Source organism: Heterodontus francisci, unplaced genomic scaffold, assembly GCF_036365525.1.
Source record: "Heterodontus francisci isolate sHetFra1 unplaced genomic scaffold, sHetFra1.hap1 HAP1_SCAFFOLD_764, whole genome shotgun sequence".
In the NCBI taxonomy this organism is placed as follows: Eukaryota; Metazoa; Chordata; class Chondrichthyes; order Heterodontiformes; family Heterodontidae; genus Heterodontus; species Heterodontus francisci.
This window is the reverse complement of record NW_027140478.1, coordinates 247416-265970: the sequence shown is the minus strand read 5'-3', so window position 1 is coordinate 265970 and position 18555 is coordinate 247416. Positions and strand designations below refer to the sequence as shown.

The 18555-nt window shown below is 45.3% G+C and overlaps 1 protein-coding gene across 1 annotated transcript in view; it reads left to right on the top strand.

The window, feature by feature from the left end:
* LOC137359971 (glutamate receptor ionotropic, kainate 5-like) overlaps positions 1–18555 on the top strand; it is a gene marked incomplete at its 3' end in the record, with an annotated part of 260230 nt that overhangs the window by 23106 nt on the left and 218569 nt on the right. The window contains exon 3 of the mRNA XM_068025563.1: positions 10541–10705. Coding sequence (XP_067881664.1) covers positions 10541–10705 — 165 coding nt within the window. The remainder of the gene's footprint in view (positions 1–10540; positions 10706–18555) is intronic.

The window sequence follows — 18555 nt, the reverse complement described above, 5'->3', positions numbered from 1 at the left end:
TCTATCATGACTCGTTAATTACCCCCTATATCATGACTCGTTAATTACCCCTCTATATCACGACTTGTTAATTACCCCTCTATATCACGACTTGTTAATTACCCCCATAAATCACGACTCGTTAATTACCCCCATATATCAGGAATCATTAATTACCCCCATGTATCAGGACTCGTTAATTACCCCTCTATATCACGACTTGTTAATTACCCCCATATATCACGACTCGTTAATTACCCCCATATATCAGGAATCATTAATTACCCCCATGTATCAGGACTCGTTAATTACCCCTCGATATCACGACTTGTTAATTACCCCCATATATCACGACTCCTAAATTACCCCCATATATCACGACTCGTTAATTACCCCTCTATATCATGACTTGTTAGTTACCCCCATATATCAGGACTCGTTAATTACCCCCATATATCACGACTCGTTAATTACCCCCATATATCACGACTCGTTAATTACCCCTCTATATCATGACTTGTTAGTTACCCCCATATATCAGGACTCGTTAATTACCCCTCTATATCATGACTTGTTAGTTACCCCCATATATCAGGACTCGTTAATTACCCCTCTATATCACGACTCCTAAATTACCCCCATATATCACGACTCGTTAATTACCCCTCTATATCATGACTTGTTAGTTACCCCCATATATCAGGACTCGTTAATTACCCCCATATATCACGACTCGTTAATTACCCCCATATATCACGACTCGTTAATTACCCCTCTATATCACGACTCGTTAATTACCCCCATATATCACGACTCGTTAATTACCCCCATGTATCAGGACTCGTTAATTACCCCTCTATATCACGACTCGTTAATTACCCCCATATATCACGACTCCTAAATTACCCCATATGTCACGACTCGTTAATTACCCCTCTATATCATGACTCGTTAGTTACCCCCATATATCAGGACTCGTTAATTACCCCCATATATCACGACTCGTTAATTACCCCTCTATATCACGACTCGTTAATTACCCCCATATATCAGGACTCGTTAATTACCCCTCTATATCATGACTCGTTAGTTACCCCCATATATCAGGACTCGTTAATTATCCCTCTATATCACGACTCCTAAATTACCCCCATATATCACGACTCGTTAATTACCCCTCTATATCATGACTTGTTAGTTACCCCCATATATCAGGACTCGTTAATTACCCCCATATATCACGACTCGTTAATTACCCCCATATATCACGACTCGTTAATTACCCCTCTATATCACGACTCGTTAATTACCCCCATATATCACGACTCGTTAATTACCCCTCTATATCACGACTCGTTAATTACCCCCATATATCACGACTCGTTAATTACCCCTCTATATCACGACTCGTTAATTACCCCCATATATCACGACTCATTAATTACCCCCATATATCACGACTCGTTAATTACCCCTCTATATCACGACTCGTTAATTACCCCCATATATCACGACTCCTAAATTACCCCATATATCACGACTCGTTAATTACCCCTCTATATCACGACTCGTTAGTTACCCCCATATATCAGGACTCGTTAATTACCCCCATATATCACGACTCGTTAATTACCCCCATATATCACGACTCGTTAATTACCCCTCTATATCACGACTCGTTAATTACCCCCATATATCACGACTCGTTAATTATCCCCATATATCACGACTCGTTAATTACCCCCATGTATCAGGACTCGATAATTACCCCTCTATATCACGACTCGTTAATTACCCCCATATATCACGACTCCTAAATTACCCCATATATCACGACTCGTTAATTACCCCTCTATATCACGACTCGTTAGTTACCCCCATATATCAGGACTCGTTAATTACCCCCATATATCACGACTCGTTAATTACCCCCATATATCACGACTCGTTAATTACCCCTCTATATCACGACTCGTTAATTACCCCCATATATCACGACTCCTAAATTACCCCATATATCACGACTCGTTAATTACCCCTCTATATCATGACTCGTTAGTTACCCCCATATATCAGGACTCGTTAATTACCCCCATATATCACGACTCGTTAATTACCCCTCTATATCACGACTCGTTAATTACCCCCATATATCAGGACTCGTTAATTACCCCTCTATATCATGACTCGTTAGTTACCCCCATATATCAGGACTCGTTAATTATCCCTCTATATCACGACTCCTAAATTACCCCCATATATCACGACTCGTTAATTACCCCTCTATATCATGACTTGTTAGTTACCCCCATATATCAGGACTCGTTAATTACCCCCATATATCACGACTCGTTAATTACCCCCATATATCACGACTCGTTAATTACCCCTCTATATCACGACTCGTTAATTACCCCCATATATCACGACTCGTTAATTACCCCTCTATATCACGACTCGTTAATTACCCCCATATATCACGACTCGTTAATTACCCCTCTATATCACGACTCGTTAATTACCCCCATATATCACGACTCATTAATTACCCCCATATATCACGACTCGTTAATTACCCCTCTATATCACGACTCGTTAATTACCCCCATATATCACGACTCCTAAATTACCCCATATATCACGACTCGTTAATTACCCCTCTATATCACGACTCGTTAGTTACCCCCATATATCAGGACTCGTTAATTACCCCCATATATCACGACTCGTTAATTACCCCCATATATCACGACTCGTTAATTACCCCTCTATCACGACTCGTTAATTACCCCCATATATCACGACTCGTTAATTATCCCCATATATCACGACTCGTTAATTACCCCCATGTATCAGGACTCGTTAATTACCCCTCTATATCACGACTCGTTAATTACCCCCATATATCACGACTCCTAAATTACCCCATATATCACGACTCATTAATTACCCCTCTATATCACGACTCGTTAGTTACCCCCATATATCAGGACTCGTTAATTACCCCCATATATCACGACTCGTTAATTACCCCCATATATCACGACTCGTTAATTACCCCTCTATATCACGACTCGTTAATTACCCCCATATATCAGGACTCGTTAATTACCCCTCTATATCACGACTCGTTAATTACCCCCATGTATCAGGACTCGTTAATTACCCCTCTATATCACGACTCGTTAATTACCCCCATGTATCAGGACTCGTTAATTACCCCCATGTATCAGGACTCGTTAATTACCCCCCTGTATCACGACTCGTTAATTACCCCCATGTATCAGGACTCGTTAATCACCCCCCTGTATCACGACTCGTTAATTACCCCCATGTATCAGGACTCGTTAATTACCCCATGTATCAGGACTCGTTAATTACCCCTCTATATCACGACTCGTTAATTACCCCCATATATCAGGACTCGTTAATTACCCCCCTATATCACGACTCGTTAATTACCCCCATATATCAGGACTCGTTAATTACCCCCCTATATCACGACTCATTAGTTACCCCCATATATCAGGACTCGTTAATTACCCCTCTATATCATGACTTGTTAATTACCCCCATGTATCAGGACTCGTTAATTACCCCTCTATATCATGACTCGTTAATTACCCCCATATATCAGGACTCGTTAATTACCCCCCTATATCACGACTCGTTAATTACCCCCATATATCAGGACTCGTTAATTACCCCCCTATATCACGACTCATTAGTTACCCCCATATATCAGGACTCGTTAATTACCCCTCTATATCATGACTCGTTAATTACCCCCATGTATCAGGACTCGTTAATTACCCCTCTATATCACGACTCGTTAATTACCCCCATATATCAGGACTCGTTAATTACCCCCCTATATCACGACTCGTTAATTACCCCCATATATCAGGACTCGTTAATTACCCCCCTATATCACGACTCATTAGTTACCCCCATATATCAGGACTCGTTAATTACCCCTCTATATCATGACTCGTTAATTACCCCCATGTATCAGGACTCGTTAATTACCCCTCTATATCACGACTCGTTAATTACCCCTCTATATCACGACTCGTTAATTACCCCCATGTATCAGGACTCGTTAATTACCCCCATATATCACGACTCGTTAATTACCCCCATGTATCAGGACTCGTTAATTACCCCTCTATATCACGACTCGTTAATTACCCCCATATATCAGGACTCGTTAATTACCCCCCTATATCACGACTCGTTAATTACCCCCATATATCACGACTCGTTAATTACCCCTCTATATCACGACTCGTTAATTACCCCCATATATCAGGACTCGTTAATTACCCCTCTATATCACGACTCGTTAATTACCCCCATATATCAGGACTCGTTAATTACCCCCATATATCAGGACTCGTTAATTACCCCCCTATATCACGACTCGTTAATTACCCCTCTATATCACGACTCGTTAATTACCCCCATATATCAGGACTCGTTAATTACCCCTCTATATCACGACTCGTTAATTACCCCCATATATCAGGACTCGTTAATTACCCCTCTATATCACGACTCGTTAATTACCCCCATATATCAGGACTCGTTAATTACCCCTCTATATCATGACTCGTTAATTACCCCCATGTATCAGGACTCGTTAATTACCCCTCTATATCACGACTCGTTAATTACCCCCATATATCAGGACTCGTTAATTACCCCCCTATATCACGACTCGTTAATTACCCCCATATATCAGGACTCGTTAATTACCCCCCTATATCACGACTCATTAGTTACCCCCATATATCAGGACTCGTTAATTACCCCTCTATATCATGACTCGTTAATTACCCCCATGTATCAGGACTCGTTAATTACCCCCATGTATCAGGACTCGTTAATTACCCCCATATATCACGACTCGTTAATTACCCCCATGTATCAGGACTCGTTAATTACCCCTCTATATCAGGACTCGTTAATTACCCCCCTATATCACGACTCGTTAATTACCCCCATATATCACGACTCGTTAATTACCCCTCTATATCACGACTCGTTAATTACCCCCATATATCAGGACTCGTTAATTACCCCTCTATATCACGACTCGTTAATTACCCCCATATATCAGGACTCGTTAATTACCCCCATATATCAGGACTCGTTAATTACCCCCCTATATCACGACTCGTTAATTACCCCCATATATCAGGACTCGTTAATTACCCCCATGTATCAGGACTCGTTAATTACCCCTCTATATCATGACTCGTTAGTTACCCCCATATATCAGGACTCGTTAATTACCCCCATATATCAGGACTCGTTAATTACCCCTCTATATCATGACTCGTTAGTTACCCCCATATATCAGGACTCGTTAATTACCCCTCTATATCACGACTCGTTAATTACCCCCATATATCACGACTCGTTAATTACCCCTCTATATCACGACTCGTTAATTACCCCATATATCACGACTCGTTAATTACCCCTCTATATCACGACTCGTTAATTACCCCCATGTATCAGGACTCGTTAATTACCCCTCTATATCATGACTCGTTAGTTACCCCCATATATCAGGACTCGTTAATTACCCCCATATATCACGACTCGTTAATTACCCCCATATATCAGGACTCGTTAATTACCCCTCTATATCATGACTCGTTAGTTACCCCCAAATATCAGGACTCGTTAATTACCCCTCTATATCATGACTCGTTAATTACCCCTCTATATCACGACTCTTTAATTACCCCATATATCACGACTCGTTAATTACCCCTCTATATCACGACTCGTTAATTACCCCCATGTATCAGGACTCGTTAATTACCCCTCTATATCATGACTCGTTAATTACCCCCATATATCACGACTCGTTAATTACCCCCATATATCACGACTCGTTAATTACCCCCATATATCAGGACTCGTTAATTACCCCCATATATCACGACTCGTTAATTACCCCCATATATCAGGACTCGTTAATTACCCCCATATATCAGGACTCGTTAATTACCCCTCTATATCACGACTCGTTAATTACCCCATATATCACGACTCGTTAATTACCCCTCTATATCACGACTCGTTAATTACCCCTCTATCACGACTCGTTAATTATCCCCATATATCACAACTCGTTAATTACCCCCATATATCACGACTCGTTAATTACCCCCATATATCACGACTCGTTAATTACCCCTCTATCACGACTCGTTAATTATCCCCATATATCAGGACTCGTTAATTACCCCCATATATCAGGACTCGTTAATTACCCCCATATATCAGGACTCGTTAATTACCCCCATATATCACGACTCGTTAATTACCCCCATATATCAGGACTCGATAATTACCCCCATATATCAGGACTCGTTAATTACCCCCATATATCACGACTCGTTAATTACCCCCATATATCACGACTCGATAATTACCCCCTATATCAGGACTCGATAATTACCCCCATATATTATGCTGGCTAATTTGACACCATACATCATCTCTCGCTAGTTACCCCATCGATCATCACTGGCTAATTACACATCATTGATCATCACTCACAAATTACCCCCCCCCCCCATATATCATCAATGGCTAATAAACCCCATATATTATCCCGGGTGTTCTGAAGAAGGGTCACTGACCTGAAACGTTAACTCTGCTTCTCTCTCCACAGATGCTGCCAGACCTGCTGAGTGTTTCCAACACTTTTGTTTGTAAGATCCCGGTGGGTTTGGTTCGCTCAGGTGGCTAGACAGTTAGTGTATGATACTAAAAAATATCAACAGCGCGGGTTCGATCCCTGTCCCGGCTTTGATAGTTGATGGAGGGCTTGCTCCTCGCTTTGCCTCCCATGTGAGGAATGGTAACCCTCAAGCGATACAACACCAACTCTCTTGCTGATGGGGAGATTTGGCTAGAGCAATATATTATTACTCCATATCATCACTGCTTGCTTATTACCCCTGTAGATCATCACTTGCAAATTACCCCCACACACCAGAGCTCGTTTCTACCCCCATATAATGATCCCTCACTAATCAACCCTACATCATTGCTCATTAATTACTTGATGTACATCATCACTCTCCCCCAGCATCACAAATCCAACCCGGCCAATTACCGCCCCATCGTTCTACTCTCGATCACCAGTAAAGTGATGGAAGGTGTCGTCAACAGTGCCATCAAGCGGCACTTACTCAGCAATAACCTGCTCACTGAGGCTCAGTTTGAGTTCCGCCAGGGCCACTCAGCTCCTGACCTCATTGCAGCCTTGGTTCAAACATGGACAAAAGAGCTGATCTCCAGAGGTGAGGTGAGTGTGACTGCCCTTGACATCAAGGCAGCATTTGACCGAGTATGGCATCAAGGAGCCCTAGCAAAACTGAGGTCAATGGGAATCAGGGGAAAAACTCTCCACTGGTTGGGATCGAACCTAGCACAAAAGGAAGATGGTTGTGGTTGTTGGAGTTCAATCATCTCAGCTCCAGGACATCACTGCAGGAGTTCCTCAGGGTTGTGTCCTTGGCCCAACCATCTTCAGCTGCTTCATCAATGACCTTCCTTCAATCATAAGGACAGAAGTGGGGATGTTCGCTGATGATTGCACAATGTTCAGCACCATTCACGACTCCTCATATACTGAAGCAGTCCATGTAGAAATGCAGCAAGACCTGGAAAACATCCAGGCTTGGGCTGATAAGTGGCAAGTAACATTTGCGTCACACAAGTGCCAGGCAATGACCATCTCCAACAAGAGAGAATCTAACCATCTCCCCTTATCATTCAATGGCATTACCATCGCTGAATCCCCCACTATCAACATCCTGGGGGCTAACATTGACCACAAACTGAACTGGAGTAGCCATATAAATACCGTGGCTACAAGAGCAGGTCAGAGGCTGGGAATCCTGAGGTGAGTAACTCACCTCCTGACTCCCCAAAGCCTGTCCACCATATACAAGGCACAAGTCAGGAGCATGATGGAATACTCTCCACGTGCCTAGATGGGTGCAGCTCCAACAACACTCAAGAAGCTCGACACCATCCAGGACAAAGCAACCCATTTGATTTACAGCACACCCACTACCTTAAACATTGCCTCGACCACTGACTCACAGTGGCAGCAGTGTGTACCATCTACAAGATCCACTGCAGCAACGCACCAAGTCACCTTCGACAGCACCTTCCAAACCCGTGACCTCTACCAACGAGAAGGACAAGGGCAGCAGATGCATGGGAACACCACCACCTGCAAGTTCCCCTCCAAGTCACACACCATCCTGACTTGGAACTATATCACCGTTCCTTCACTGTCGCTGGGTCAAAATCCTGGAACTCCCTTCCTAACAGCACTGTGGGTGTACCGACCCCACAAGGACTGCAGCGGTTCAAGAAGGCAGCTCACCACCACCTTCTCAAGGGCAAGTAGGGATGGGCAATAAATGCTGGCCACATCCGAAGAATGATTAAAACCAACTCACTACTTAGCATCACTCGCTAATTACCCTCCATATATCACGACTCACTACCCTCCATATATCACTACTCACTACCCTCCATATATCACTACTCACTACCCTCCATATAGCACCACTCGCTAATTACGGCCAATATTATTATTGGCTTCTTACTCCCATATATCCCTGCTCCCTAACTACCCTTGTATAGTATTCGATGCTCATTACAAACATACATGATCACTGAATACTCACCCCTGTATGTCATTGCTCAATATTTACCCCCATACACTATCAGTCTCTAATTGTCCCCAATATCCCATCACTCGCTAATTACCTCCGTCTATCATCACTCTCTAATTACTGCCAAGGTATACCATAAACCTCACCACATTAATCACCCTCATATCAAACACTTCAAAATCATTCACCCTTCAAAACAGACTTTCTTCAACAAGACCGTTCATCAATCAGACCCCATCGACAAGACCGTTCATCAATCAGACCCCATCGACAAGACCGTTCATCAATCAGACCCCATCGACAAGACCGTTCCTGAATCAGACCCCATCGACAAGACCGTTCCTGAATCAGACCCCATCGACAAGACCGTTCATCAATCAGACCCCATCGACAAGACCGTTCATCAATCAGACCCCATCGACAAGACCGTTCCTGAATCAGACCCCATCGACAAGACCGTTCCTGAATCAGACCCCATCGACAAGACCGTTCATCAATCAGACCCCATCGACAAGACCGTTCATCAATCAGACCCCATCGACAAGACCGTTCATCAATCAGACCCCATCGACAAGACCGTTCATCAATCAGACCCCATCGACAAGACCGTTCCTGAATCAGACCCCATCGACAAGACCGTTCATCAATCAGACCCCATCGACAAGACCGTTCATCAATCAGACCCCATCGACAAGACCGTTCATCAATCAGACCCCATCGACAAGACCGTTCATCAATCAGACGCCATCGACAAGACCGTTCACCAATCAGACCCCATCGACAAGACCGTTCATCGATCAGACCCCATCGACAAGACCGTTCATCGATCAGACCCCATCGACAAGACCGTTCATCGATCAGACCCCATCGACAAGACCGTTCATCGATCAGACCCCATCGACAAGACCGTTCCTGAATCAGACCCCATCGACAAGACCGTTCCTGAATCAGACCCCATCGACAAGACCGTTCATCAATCAGACCCCATCGACAAGACCGTTCATCAATCAGACCCCATCGACAAGACCGTTCATCAATCAGACGCCATCGACAAGACCGTTCCTGAATCAGACCCCATCGACAAGACCGTTCCTGAATCAGACCCCATCGACAAGACCGTTCATCAATCAGACCCCATCGACAAGACCGTTCCCCGACCTGATTTCCTGTCTGTTTGTCTCCTTTTAAATATTCTTCTTGAGCCTCTCACATTTCCCCTCCTTTCAATGAGACATCTCTGAAGCAGCAACTCCTTCAGCCAGTTATTAAGCAAGTAAAACTGCTCCATTAACTTATTCCCAATCAGCTCGATTCCTCCTTTATCTCGTGACCTTTCAATGAAAACACCTCCTTTAACCAGTTCCCATTCAACAAGAGCCTCTCCTTTAACCAGTCATCAGGCAACTATAACCCCCCTTTAACCAATTACCACTCAATTAGATCCCCTCATCCAAACAGACTCTCCCCAACCAGACCATTTCCTGTCACCAGACTTCGCTCAACAAGGACCCTCCTTTAACCGGATAACCCTCGACTCGAACTCTGCCCTTCCTGCAGCCAGAGTACCTTTCTCCAGCTCGGACTCCTGTCAATCACTGACCCCCTGTTATCCAGACCCTGCCTCAGTCGGTGCCACCGTCAGTGCGGCCCCCTCCAGGCCACTTCCTCCACCCTGGTCCCTCCTGAACCACAAACCACCCACCTCCCCAACCCAATTCCACTCCATGCATCTCCCCGCAGTCAGACTGCACCAGCTGAGTTGATAGTGAGTGGGCAGGAGTGGTGGCGAGACATTCCCCTTGATGCCCCTTTTACTTATTGTTTCATGTGTTGTCTTACAGCTGCCATCTTGGATGATCGCACCACGTGTGGCAGGGGGGAGAGGTTAGCTCTTGCACTTGCAAGAGAACACATTAACAGCATCATCGAGATCCCGGCCAAAGCTCGCTTGGAGGTTGAAATCTTTGAGCTTCACCAGGACAGTCAGTACGAGGCAACAGATATGAGTATGTTCCGCACACTTGCGACCGCCTGTGCTTGCTGCCTTCTGTCTCTCTGCTTAACCTTTTCCCTGCAGCTGCTTCTCAGCGATAGGACCTGTCTGCTGACTGCGTCTGAGTCTTATCAGTGTGTCTGTGTCAGTCTGATAGTGGTGCCTGATTTTCATCAAACTGGCTGTGTGTTCTTGCTTTGTTCTTAATCTTTCACTGCCTGTGTCCTCTCTATCTGTCATTGTCTGCCTCTCTCTGCTCTCTGTGTCCTTTCTGCCTCCTGTGTTTCCTATCAGTCTCTCTGTGTTTCCTGTCTGTCTCTCTGTGTTTCCTGTCTGTCTCTCTGCGTTTCCTGTCCGTCTCTCTGCGTTTCCTGTCCGTCTCTCTGCGTTTCCTGTCCGTCTCTCTGCGTTTCCTGTCCGTCTCTCTGCGTTTCCTGTCCGTCTCTCTGCGTTTCCTGTCCGTCTCTCTGCGTTTCCTGTCCGTCTCTCTGCGTTTCCTGTCCGTCTCTCTGCGTTTCCTGTCCGTCTCTCTGCGTTTCCTGTGTGTCTCTGTGTTTCCTGTCCATCTCGCTGTGTTTCCTGTCCGTCTCGCTGTGTTTCCTGTCCGTCTCGCTGTGTTTCCTGTCCGTCTCGCTGTGTTTCCTGTCCGTCTCGCTGTGTTTCCTGTCCGTCTCGCTGTGTTTCCTGTCCGTCTCGCTGTGTTTCCTGTCCGTCTCGCTGTGTTTCCTGTCCGTCTCGCTGTGTTTCCTGTCCGTCTCGCTGTGTTTCCTGTCCGTCTCTCTGACTTTCCTGCCTGTCTCTCTGCGTTTCCTGACCGTGTTTCTGTGTTTCCAGCCGGTCTCTGTGTGTTTCCTGCCTGTCTCTGAGATTCCTGTCCGTCTCTCTGTGTTTCCTGTCCGTCTCTCTGTGTTTCCAGCCGGTCTCTGTGTGTTTCCTGTCCGTCTCTGTGTTTCCTGTCCGTCTCTGTGTTTCCTGTCCGTCTCTGTGTTTCCTGTCCGTCTCTCTGTGTTTCCTGTCCGTCTCTGTGTTTCCTGTCCGTCTCTGTGTTTCCTGTCCGTCTCTGTGTTTCCTGTCCGTCTCTGTGTTTCCTGTCCGTCTCTGTGTTTCCTGTCCGTCTCTCTGTGTTTCCTGTCCGTCTCTCTGTGTTTCCTGTCCGTCTCTCTGTGTTTCCTGTCCGTCTCTCTGTGTTTCCTGTCCGTCTCTCTGTGTTTCCTGTCCGTCTCTCTGTGTTTCCTGTCCGTCTCTCTGTGTTTCCTGTCCGTCTCTCTGTGTTTCCTGTCCGTCTCTCTGTGTTTCCTGTCCGTCTCTCTGTGTTTCCTGTCCGTCTCTCTGTGTTTCCTGTCCGTCTCTCTGTGTTTCCTGTCCGTCTCTCTGTGTTTCCTGTCCGTCTCTGTGCTTCCTGTCCGTCTCTGTGCTTCCTGTCCGTCTCTGTGCTTCCTGTCCGTCTCTGTGCTTCCTGTCCGTCTCTGTGCTTCCTGTCCGTCTCTGTATTTCCTGCCTGTGAGTTTCCTGTCCGTCTCTCTGTGTTTCCTGTCCGTCTCTCTGTGTTTCCTGTCCGTCTCTCTGTGTTTCCTGTCCGTCTCTCTGTGTTTCCTGTCCGTCTCTCTGTGTTTCCTGTCCGCCTCTCTGTGTTTTATGTCTGTCTGTGTTTTATGTCTGTCTGTGTTTTATGTCTGTCTGTGTTTTATGTCTGTCTGTGTTTTATGTCTGTCTCTGTGTTTTATGTCTGTCTCTGTGTTTTATGTCTGTCTCTGTGTTTCCTGCCTGTCTCTGTGTTTCCTGCCTGTCTGTGTTTCCTGCCTGTCTGTGTTTCCTGCCTGTCTGTGTTTCCTGCCTGTCTGTGTTTCCTGTCTGTCTCTGTGTTTCCTGTCTGTCTCTGTGTTTCCTGTCTGTCTCTGTGTTTTCTGTCTCTCTCTCTCTCTGTTTCCTGCCTGTCTCTGTGTTTCCTGTCTGTCTCTGTGTTTCCTGTCTGTCTCTGTGTTTTCTGTCTCTCTCTCTGTGTTTTCTGTCTCTCTCTCTGTGTTTTCTGTCTCTCTCTGTGTTTTCTGTCTCTCTCTCTGTGTTTCCTGTCTCTCTCTCTGTGTTTCCTGTCTCTCTCTCTGTGTTTTCTGTCTCTCTCTCTGTGTTTTCTGTCTCTCTCTCTCTGTTTCCTGCCTGTCTCTGTGTTTCCTGCCCATCCGTGTTTTCTGTCTGTCTCTGTGTTTTCTGTCTCTCTCTCTGTGTTTCCTGCCTGTCTCTGTGTTTCCTGCCTGTCTCTGTGTTTCCTGCCTGTCTCTGTGTTTCCTGTCTGTCTCTGTGTTTCCCGTCTGTCTCTGTGTTTTCTGTCTCTCTCTCTGTGTTTTCTGTCTGTCTCTGTGTTTTCTGTCTCTCTCTCTGTGTTTCCTGTCTGTCTCTGTGTTTCCTGCCCATCTGTGTTTTCTGTCTGTCTGTGTTTTCTGTCTCTCTCTCTGTGTTTTCTGTCTGTCTCTGTGTTTTCTGTCTGTCTCTGTGTTTCCTGTCTGTCTCTGTGTTTCCTGTCTGTCTCTGTGTTTCCTGTCTGTCTCTGTGTTTCCTGCCCATCCGTGTTTTCTGTCTGTCTCTGTGTTTTCTGTCTCTCTCTCTGTGTTTCCTGTCTGTCTCTGTGTTTCCTGCCCATCCGTGTTTCCTGCCCATCCGTGTTTCCTGCCCATCCGTGTTTCCTGCCCATCCGTGTTTTCTGTCTGTCTGTGTTTTCTGTCTGTCTCTGTGTTTTCTGTCTGTCTCTGTGTTTTCTGTCTGTCTCTGTGTTTTCTGTCTCTCTCTGTGTTTTCTGTCTCTCTCTGTGTTTTCTGTCTCTCTCTGTGTTTTCTGTCTCTCTCTCTGTGTTTCCTGTCTGTCTCTGTGTTTCCTGTCTGTCTCTGTGTTTCCTGTCTGTCTCTGTGTTTTCTGTCTCTCTCTCTGTGTTTCCTGTCTCTCTCTCTGTGTTTCCTGTCTCTCTCTCTGTGTTTCCTGTCTCTCTCTCTGTGTTTTCTGTCTCTCTCTCTGTGTTTTCTGTCTCTCTCTGTGTTTTCTGTCTCTCTCTGTGTTTTCTGTCTCTCTCTGTGTTTTCTGTCTCTCTCTGTGTTTTCTGTCTCTCTCTCTGTGTTTTCTGTCTCTCTCTCTGTGTTTTCTGTCTGTCTCTGTGTTTTCTGTCTCTCTCTCTGTGTTTTCTGTCTGTCTGTGTTTTCTGTCCGTCTGTGTTTCCTGCCCATCCGTGTTTTCTGTCTGTCTCTGTGTTTTCTGTCTGTCTCTGTGTTTCCTGCCCATCCGTGTTTTCTGTCTGTCTCTGTGTTTTCTGTCTGTCTCTGTGTTTCCTGTCTCTCTCTGTGTTTCCTGTCTCTCTCTGTGTTTCCTGTCTCTCTCTGTGTTTCCTGTCTCTCTCTGTGTTTCCTGTCTCTCTCTCTGTGTTTTCTGTCTCTCTCTGTGTTTTCTGTCTCTCTCTCTCTGTGTTTCCTGCCTGTCTCTGTGTTTCCTGCCCATCCGTGTTTTCTGTCTGTCTCTGTGTTTTCTGTCTCTCTCTCTGTGTTTTCTGTCTCTCTCTCTGTGTTTTCTGTCTCTCTCTCTGTGTTTCCTGCCTGTCTCTGTGTTTCCTGTCTGTCTGTGTTTCCTGTCTGTCTGTGTTTCCTGTCTGTCTGTGTTTCCTGTCTGTCTGTGTTTCCTGTCTGTCTGTGTTTCCTGTCTGTCTGTGTTTCCTGTCTGTCTCTGTGTTTCCTGTCTGTCTCTGTGTTTCCTGTCTGTCTCTGTGTTTTCTGTCTCTCTCTCTGTGTTTTCTGTCTGTCTCTGTGTTTTCTGTCTCTCTCTCTCTGTGTTTTCTGTCTCTCTCTCTGTGTTTTCTGTCTCTCTCTCTGTGTTTCCTGTCTGTCGCTGTGTTTCCTGCCCATCCGTGTTTTCTGTCTCTCTCTCTGTGTTTTCTGTCTCTCTCTCTGTGTTTTCTGTCTCTCTCTCTGTGTTTTCTGTCTCTCTCTCTGTGTTTTCTGTCTATCTCTGTGTTTCCTGTCTGTCTCTGTGTTTCCTATCTGTCTCTGTGTTTCCTGTCTCTCTCTCTCTGTGTTTCCTGTCTCTCTCTCTCTGTGTTTTCTGTCTCTCTCTGTGTTTTCTGTCTCTCTCTGTGTTTTCTGTCTGTCTCTGTGTTTTCTGTCTCTCTCTCTGTGTTTTCTGTCTCTCTCTGTGTTTTCTGTCTCTCTCTGTGTTTTCTGTCTCTCTCTGTGTTTTCTGTCTGTCTCTCTGTTTTCTGTCTGTCTCTGTGTTTTCTGTCTCTCTCTCTGTGTTTTCTGTCTCTCTCTCTGTGTTTCCTGTCTGTCTCTGTGTTTCCTGTCTGTCTCTGTGTTTCCTGTCTGACTCTGTGTTTCCTGTCTGTCTCTGTGTTTTCTGTCTGTCTCTGTGTTTTCTGTCTCTCTCTGTGTTTTCTGTCTCTCTCTGTGTTTTCTGTCTCTCTCTCTGTGTTTCCTGTCTGTCTCTGTGTTTCCTGTCTGTCTCTGTGTTTCCTGTCTGTCTCTGTGTTTCCTGTCTGTCTCTGTGTTTTCTGTCTCTCTCTCTGTGTTTTCTGTCTCTCTCTCTGTGTTTCCTGTCTCTCTCTCTGTGTTTTCTGTCTCTCTCTCTGTGTTTTCTGTCTCTCTCTCTGTGTTTCCTGTCTCTCTCTCTGTGTTTTCTGTCTCTCTCTCTGTGTTTTCTGTCTCTCTCTCTGTGTTTTCTGTCTCTCTCTCTGTTTTCTGTCTCTCTCTGTGTTTTCTGTCTCTCTCTGTGTTTTCTGTCTCTCTCTGTGTTTTCTGTCTCTCTCTCTGTGTTTTCTGTCTCTCTCTCTGTGTTTTCTGTCTGTCTCTGTGTTTTCTGTCTGTCTCTCTGTTTTCTGTCTGTCTCTCTGTTTTCTGTCTGTCTCTGTGTTTTCTGTCTGTCTCTGTGTTTCCTGCCCATCCGTGTTTTCTGTCTGTCTCTGTGTTTTCTGTCTGTCTCTGTGTTTCCTGTCTCTCTCTGTGTTTCCTGTCTCTCTCTGTGTTTCCTGTCTCTCTCTGTGTTTCCTGTCTCTCTCTGTGTTTCCTGTCTCTCTCTGTGTTTCCTGTCTCTCTCTCTGTGTTTTCTGTCTCTCTCTGTGTTTTCTGTCTCTCTCTCTCTGTGTTTCCTGCCTGTCTCTGTGTTTCCTGCCTGTCTCTGTGTTTCCTGCCCATCCGTGTTTTCTGTCTGTCTCTGTGTTTTCTGTCTCTCTCTCTGTGTTTTCTGTCTCTCTCTCTGTGTTTCCTGCCTGTCTCTGTGTTTCCTGTCTGTCTGTGTTTCCTGTCTGTCTGTGTTTCCTGTCTGTCTGTGTTTCCTGTCTGTCTGTGTTTCCTGTCTGTCTGTGTTTCCTGTCTGTCTGTGTTTCCTGTCTGTCTGTGTTTCCTGTCTGTCTCTGTGTTTCCTGTCTGTCTCTGTGTTTTCTGTCTGTCTCTGTGTTTTCTGTCTCTCTCTCTGTGTTTTCTGTCTGTCTCTGTGTTTTCTGTCTCTCTCTCTCTGTGTTTTCTGTCTCTCTCTCTGTGTTTTCTGTCTCTCTCTCTGTGTTTCCTGTCTCTCTCTCTGTGTTTTCTGTCTCTCTCTCTGTGTTTTCTGTCTCTCTCTCTGTGTTTTCTGTCTCTCTCCTGTGTATCCTGTCTCTCTCTCTGTGTTTTCTGTCTCTCTCTCTGTGTTTTCTGTCTCTCTCTCTGTGTTTTCTGTCTCTCTCTCTGTGTTTTCTGTCTCTCTCTCTGTGTTTTCTGTCTCTCTGTGTTTTCTGTCTCTCTCTGTGTTTCCTGTCTCTCTCTCTGTGTTTCCTGTCTCTCTCTCTGTGTTTTCTGTCTCTCTCTCTGCGTTTTCTGTCTGTCTCTGTGTTTTCTGTCTGTCCCTGTGTTTTCTGTCTCTCTGTCTGTGTTTTCTGTCTCTCTGTCTGTGTTTTCTGTCCGTCTGTGTTTCCTGCCCATCCGTGTTTTCTGTCCATCCGTGTTTTCTGTCTCTCTGTCTGTGTTTTCTGTCTGTCTCTGTGTTTTCTGTCTGTCTCTGTGTTTTCTGTCTGTCTCTGTGTTTTCTGTCTCTCTCTCTCTGTGTTTTCTGTCTCTCTCTCTCTGTGTTTCCTGTCTCTCTCTGTGTTTCCTGTCTCTCTCTGTGTTTCCTGTCTCTCTCTGTGTTTCCTGTCTCTCTCTCTGTGTTTCCTGTCTCTCTCTCTGTGTTTTCTGTCTCTCTCTCTGTGTTTTCTGTCTCTCTCTCTGTGTTTTCTGTCTCTCTCTCTGTGTTTTCTGTCTGTCTCTGTGTTTTCTGTCTCTCTGTCTGTGTTTTCTGTCTGTCTCTGTGTTTTCTGTCCGTCTGTGTTTCCTGCCCATCCGTGTTTTCTGTCTGTCTCTGTGTTTTCTGTCTGTCTCTGTGTTTTCTGTCTGTCTCTGTGTTTTCTGTCTCTCTCTCTCTGTGTTTCCTGTCTCTCTCTGTGTTTCCTGTCTCTCTCTGTGTTTCCTGTCTCTCTCTGTGTTTCCTGTCTCTCTCTGTGTTTTCTGTCTCTCTCTCTGTGTTTTCTGTCTCTCTCTCTGTGTTTTCTGTCTCTCTCTCTGTGTTTTCTGTCTGTCTCTGTGTTTTCTGTCTGTCTCTGTGTTTTCTGTCTGTCTCTGTGTTTTCTGTCTCTCTCTGTGTTTTCTGTCTCTCTCTGTGTTTTTGTCTCTCTGTGTTTTCTGTCTCTCTCTGTGTTTTCTGTCTCTCTCTGTGTTTTCTGTCTCTCTCTGTGTTTTCTGTCTCTCTCTGTGTTTTCTGTCTCTCTCTGTGTTTTCTGTCTCTCTCTCTGTTTTCTGTCTGTCTCTGTGTTTTCTGTCTCTCTGTCTGTGTTTTCTGTCTGTCTCTGTGTTTTCTGTCTGTCTCTGTGTTTTCTGTCTGTCTCTGTGTTTTCTGTCTGTCTCTGTGTTTTCTGTCTGTCTCTGTGTTTTCTGTCTCTCTCTCTCTGTGTTTCCTGTCTCTCTCTGTGTTTCCTGTCTCTCTCTGTGTTTCCTGTCTGTCTCTGTGTTTTCTGTCTCTCTCTCTGTGTTTTCTGTCTCTCTCTCTGTGTTTTCTGTCTCTCTCTCTGTGTTTTCTGTCTCTCTCTGTGTTTTCTGTCTCTCTCTGTGTTTTCTGTCTCTCTCTGTGTTTTCTGTCTGTCTCTGTGTTTTCTGTCTCTCTCTCTGTGTTTTCTGTCTCTCTCTGTGTTTTCTGTCTCTCTCTGTGTTTTCTGTCTCTCTCTGTGTTTTCTGTCTCTCTCTGTGTTTTTTGTCTCTCTGTGTTTTCTGTCTCTCTCTGTGTTTTCTGTCTCTCTCTGTGTTTTCTGTCTCTCTCTGTGTTTTCTGTCTCTCTCTGTGTTTTCTGTCTCTCTCTCTGTTTTCTGTCTGTCTCTGTGTTTTCTGTCCGTCTCTGTGTTTTCTGTCCGTCTCTGTGTTTTCTGTCCGTCTCTGTGTTTTCTGTCCGTCTCTGTGTTTTCTGTCCGTCTCTGTGTTTTCTGTCCGTCTCTCTGTGTTTCCTGTCTGCCTTTCTGTTTTTTTTCTACCTACCTCTCTGTGTTTTCTATCTGTCTGTTTCTGCTTTTCCTTGTTCTGTGTGTATTTTTGTTTCAAAGTGTCTCCTGGCAACGCAGAGCATGTGCAGAGTGATCGCGGACGTCATCAGTTTGTGCAAACATTTGCCAGCCTGCTGGGAGACATGCGTACATGACATCACCACGGAATATCATCCTCACTACTCAATAACCGTCTCCATTCTCCCGTCTCCCGTCTCCGTTCCCCCGTCTCCGTTCCCCCGTCTCCGTTCCCCCGTCTCCGTTCCCCCGTCTCCGGTCCCCCGTCTCCGTTCCCCCGAACAGTACCCGCTCCCTCCCACTATCACTGCTTCAGTTGCAGCTTCGCCCCCACTCAATCC